The sequence below is a fragment of the Gossypium hirsutum genome, chromosome A08 (assembly GCF_007990345.1).
Source record: "Gossypium hirsutum isolate 1008001.06 chromosome A08, Gossypium_hirsutum_v2.1, whole genome shotgun sequence".
In the NCBI taxonomy this organism is placed as follows: domain Eukaryota; kingdom Viridiplantae; phylum Streptophyta; class Magnoliopsida; order Malvales; family Malvaceae; genus Gossypium; species Gossypium hirsutum.
In genome coordinates, this window is record NC_053431.1 from 58557437 (window position 1) to 58560614 (window position 3178).

At 36.4% G+C, this 3178-nt stretch overlaps 1 protein-coding gene across 1 annotated transcript; it reads left to right on the forward strand.

Annotated features, from left to right (window-relative positions):
• The first annotated feature begins 278 nt into the window (after nt 1–278).
• Nucleotides 279–2200, forward strand: LOC107952427 (uncharacterized). Its single transcript, XM_016887705.1, has 3 exons — nt 279–465; nt 550–626; nt 1649–2200. The coding sequence occupies exons 1-3, from the start codon at nt 279–281 to the stop codon at nt 2198–2200; spliced, it is 816 nt and encodes a 271-aa protein (XP_016743194.1).
• The last annotated feature ends 978 nt before the right edge of the window (nt 2201–3178 follow it).

A 3178-nucleotide genomic window follows, 5' to 3' on the forward strand; every position in this document is an offset into this window, starting at 1 on the left:
TAGTATCAGAGTCGAATTCAAAACTTAGATTGTGAAATTTTAATTGGGTTTGCATGCATGTTTTGAAGAGTATTTTAAAAATATTTTGCCATTAAAATTTTAAAAAATTAAACTTCCAATAATCTGATACTCCGATATTGATTCTCTTTAGATGATATACTTAATGAGATTTAGATTGAAAACTTATGCTATAAAATACTTGATCATAAGATTTTAAATATGTTTTAGTAATTAAGAATATCTTTGAAACTAAAGACTTTCATAAAACATTAGGTAGAATGAATAATCGTGGAGTACGAACACGTGGTGCACGTCGTCGTGCAGCTCAGGATGAGTCATCTACTGCTCAAGTGCTTACACTGAACGTTGGTGTTAATCCTAATGAGAATTATCCCGTTGTGGATAATGTGAGTCAAGAGCCTAAAGAATTAGTTATTGAGGAAGTTAATCTTGGTCCTATTGATGGTGCTGTATCACAAGCTCTATTGAGAGTGTTATAGTGAGTTGTTGGAAGCCAAACTGATAATGGAGGTCATAAATCTATAACAGAGAGGCTTCAATCTAATGGAGTCGATGTGTTTAAGGGAGTTGCTGGGACGACTCCTACAGTGGCTAAGTATTGGATGGTAGCTACAAAAAGAATTTAGATGATTAGGAATGTACCCAGAATAGAAAATGAAAGGTATGGTGTCGCTTCTTAGGGATGAGGCCTACTGCCGGTCGCAATCTATTGTTCGAGGTACTCAAATTGAGAGGATAACTTGGGAATATTTTCAAAATGCATTTCAAAAGAAATACATAGGCGCAAGATTTGTTAAAGCTCGTAGGCTTGATTTCATCAAGCTAAAATAGGGGGATAAGACAGTGTCTGAAAATGAGGTAGAATTCTTGAGATTGAGTTGTTATGCACAAGGGATGGTAGCTTCTGAGTAAGGTAAGCGTGTAAGGTTCAAGAATAAGTTACGGTATACAATTTGAAAGTCCAAGTTGTTATACTGCTAGAGAGAGTTTTTGAGACCTTGGTTGAGAAGGTTAAAATTTTGGAAGAGGTGAAAGGAGTTGAACGTGAGGGAAGAGATAATAAGATCAAAACTCTGGTTAAAAGAGAATTTACCTCAGGTAGTTCTAACTCGCGTCTTGCAAAGAGAGTTAAGGATAATATACCACGATAGAACTCAGTTGCAAATGGTACTAGAAACAAGAATGAAGAATGTGCTCACTGCGGGAAACATCACCAAGGAGAATCTTGGAGAAATTTAGGAACATGTTTGAGATTTGCATCTTTGGAGTATTAGATTATGGACTATCCACGTGTGAAAGAATAGAGGCAAGCATTGCAACCAAAATTAGAATCAAAATCAAGGGGGACGAGGTAATAACAGAACTAGTAATTCAGGGTAAAGAGCATCGGATCAGGGTACAAATCGCACTGAACCAAGACAACCTACTTTGGTTTATGTAGTGAGGTGCAGAGAGGATTGTGATGCAGTAGATGTCATCACAGGTACTTTTACAATTAATTATGCACAGTACTTGGCCTTGATAGATATAGGTTCTACTCATTCATACGTTGCCTACTCTATGTCTAATAAATTGGGAATTATAGTAGAAGAAACTGTTAGTGTTTTTTCTGTGGTTTGTCCTCTAGGGCAATCTTCTGGTGAATAAAATTTATAGACAATGTCCGCTAGAAGTCCAAGGTGAAACGTTTCCAATCGATTTGATGGAATTCTCATTTAATGAATTTGACTTAATTTTGGGAATGGACTGGTTGGTCGAACACCAAGTTAGTCTAGATTGTGCTTCAAATAGGGTTTCACTAAAGACAACTAGTGGGAAGGAAATTGTGTTTGAAGAGGAGCATAGAGATTACTTGTCAAATGTAATCTACATTATTGTTGCTGAAAGGATGGTTAGGAAAGGATGTGAGGCATATCTTGCTTATTTACTAGATACCAATGTTAGTAGCTCTGCTTTGAGCAGCATTCACACCGTAAAGGAATTTCTGGATGCTTTTCTGAAGGAGTTTCCTGGGATACCTACTGAATGTGAAGTTGAATTTGTAATTGAACTGTTTCCTGGTACAACACCGGTGTCCAATGCACCCAATCGCATGGCACCAAAAGAGCTTAAGGAACTCAAGATCCAACTTCAAGAACTTCTGGATTGTGGATTCATTCGACCAAGTGTTTCACCATGAGGAGCATCGGTATTGTTTGTCAAGAAGAAGGATGGTTCTATGAAAATGTGTATTGTAACACTCGTTACCCATATTCAACGCCGAAACAGGGTACGAGGCATTATCTGACGTAAACACAAGCAAACATACAAAACTAAAATGTAAATTTCCATCCAAATTTAAAATTTTTCATATACATTCATATCGTCCCTGAAACAAGCCTTCGAGGCCCAAAACATGCTTTAGGAGTGGTTCGGGACTAGACCCAAAATCGGGCTATTACAATCTCCCCCTTTAGGGATTTTCGTCCCCAAAAATCTTACCAGAAAAGAGATTTGGATATTGTTCTCATAGTTTCCTCTACCTCAACCAAGAGTCCTCTTCGAGGGCAATACTTTCAGAAACACTCTATCATCAGTCTGAAGTTGCTTTCAACTTTCATGAATAACTTTCATCTTTTTCCTCATAATCACAAATCAATTCTGCCTCGTTTACCTCTTTCCAATCATCTCTGAACTCTGAAACACAGTGTTGGAACATATCGTCAAAGATCTGAATTACTCTCTGAAAGAACAAACGAGCTACTACTAAGTCTCGTACAACATTTTTTGTATAAGCTCTAGATAATTCACTGCACGAATTCTATCTCAGAGTAATAATAACAGAAATCAAAATCAAAAGTCGTCTCACACTATACTCATTTAGTTACCACTCACTATCACATTTCTGAGGTTCTAAATCTTGCAAAGAAAACATCGCTTTAGCTTTTTTTTTTAATTTAGCTAAATTCAGACTTCCATCAAATAAGATTAATCATGAAACCAACACCCACAAAATGAACAAAGGCTTTCCATTCAAGCATCTACAACTATAACTACTTCCCCAAAGGTTAATCATTAACTATTCACTATCTTTCAATAGTTTAAGCCATCAACGTTGTTTTAATTTTCATATTTTTCTATAACATTAGATACTTTATACTCTTGGAATCAAGAATCA

What these genes read in the sequence shown, in the direction of transcription:
- LOC107952427 (XM_016887705.1), top strand. Translation starts at nt 279, where the DNA reads ATGAATAATCGTGGAGTACGAACACGTGGTGCACGTCGTCGTGCAGCT. An exon ending in TAATCTTGGTCCTATTGATG is followed by an intron (nt 466 to 549) that starts GTGCTGTATCAC and finishes AATCTATAACAG; the next exon opens with AGAGGCTTCAATCTAATGGA. An exon ending in CAGTGGCTAAGTATTGGATG is followed by an intron (nt 627 to 1,648) that starts GTAGCTACAAAA and finishes TTTGTCCTCTAG; the next exon opens with GGCAATCTTCTGGTGAATAA.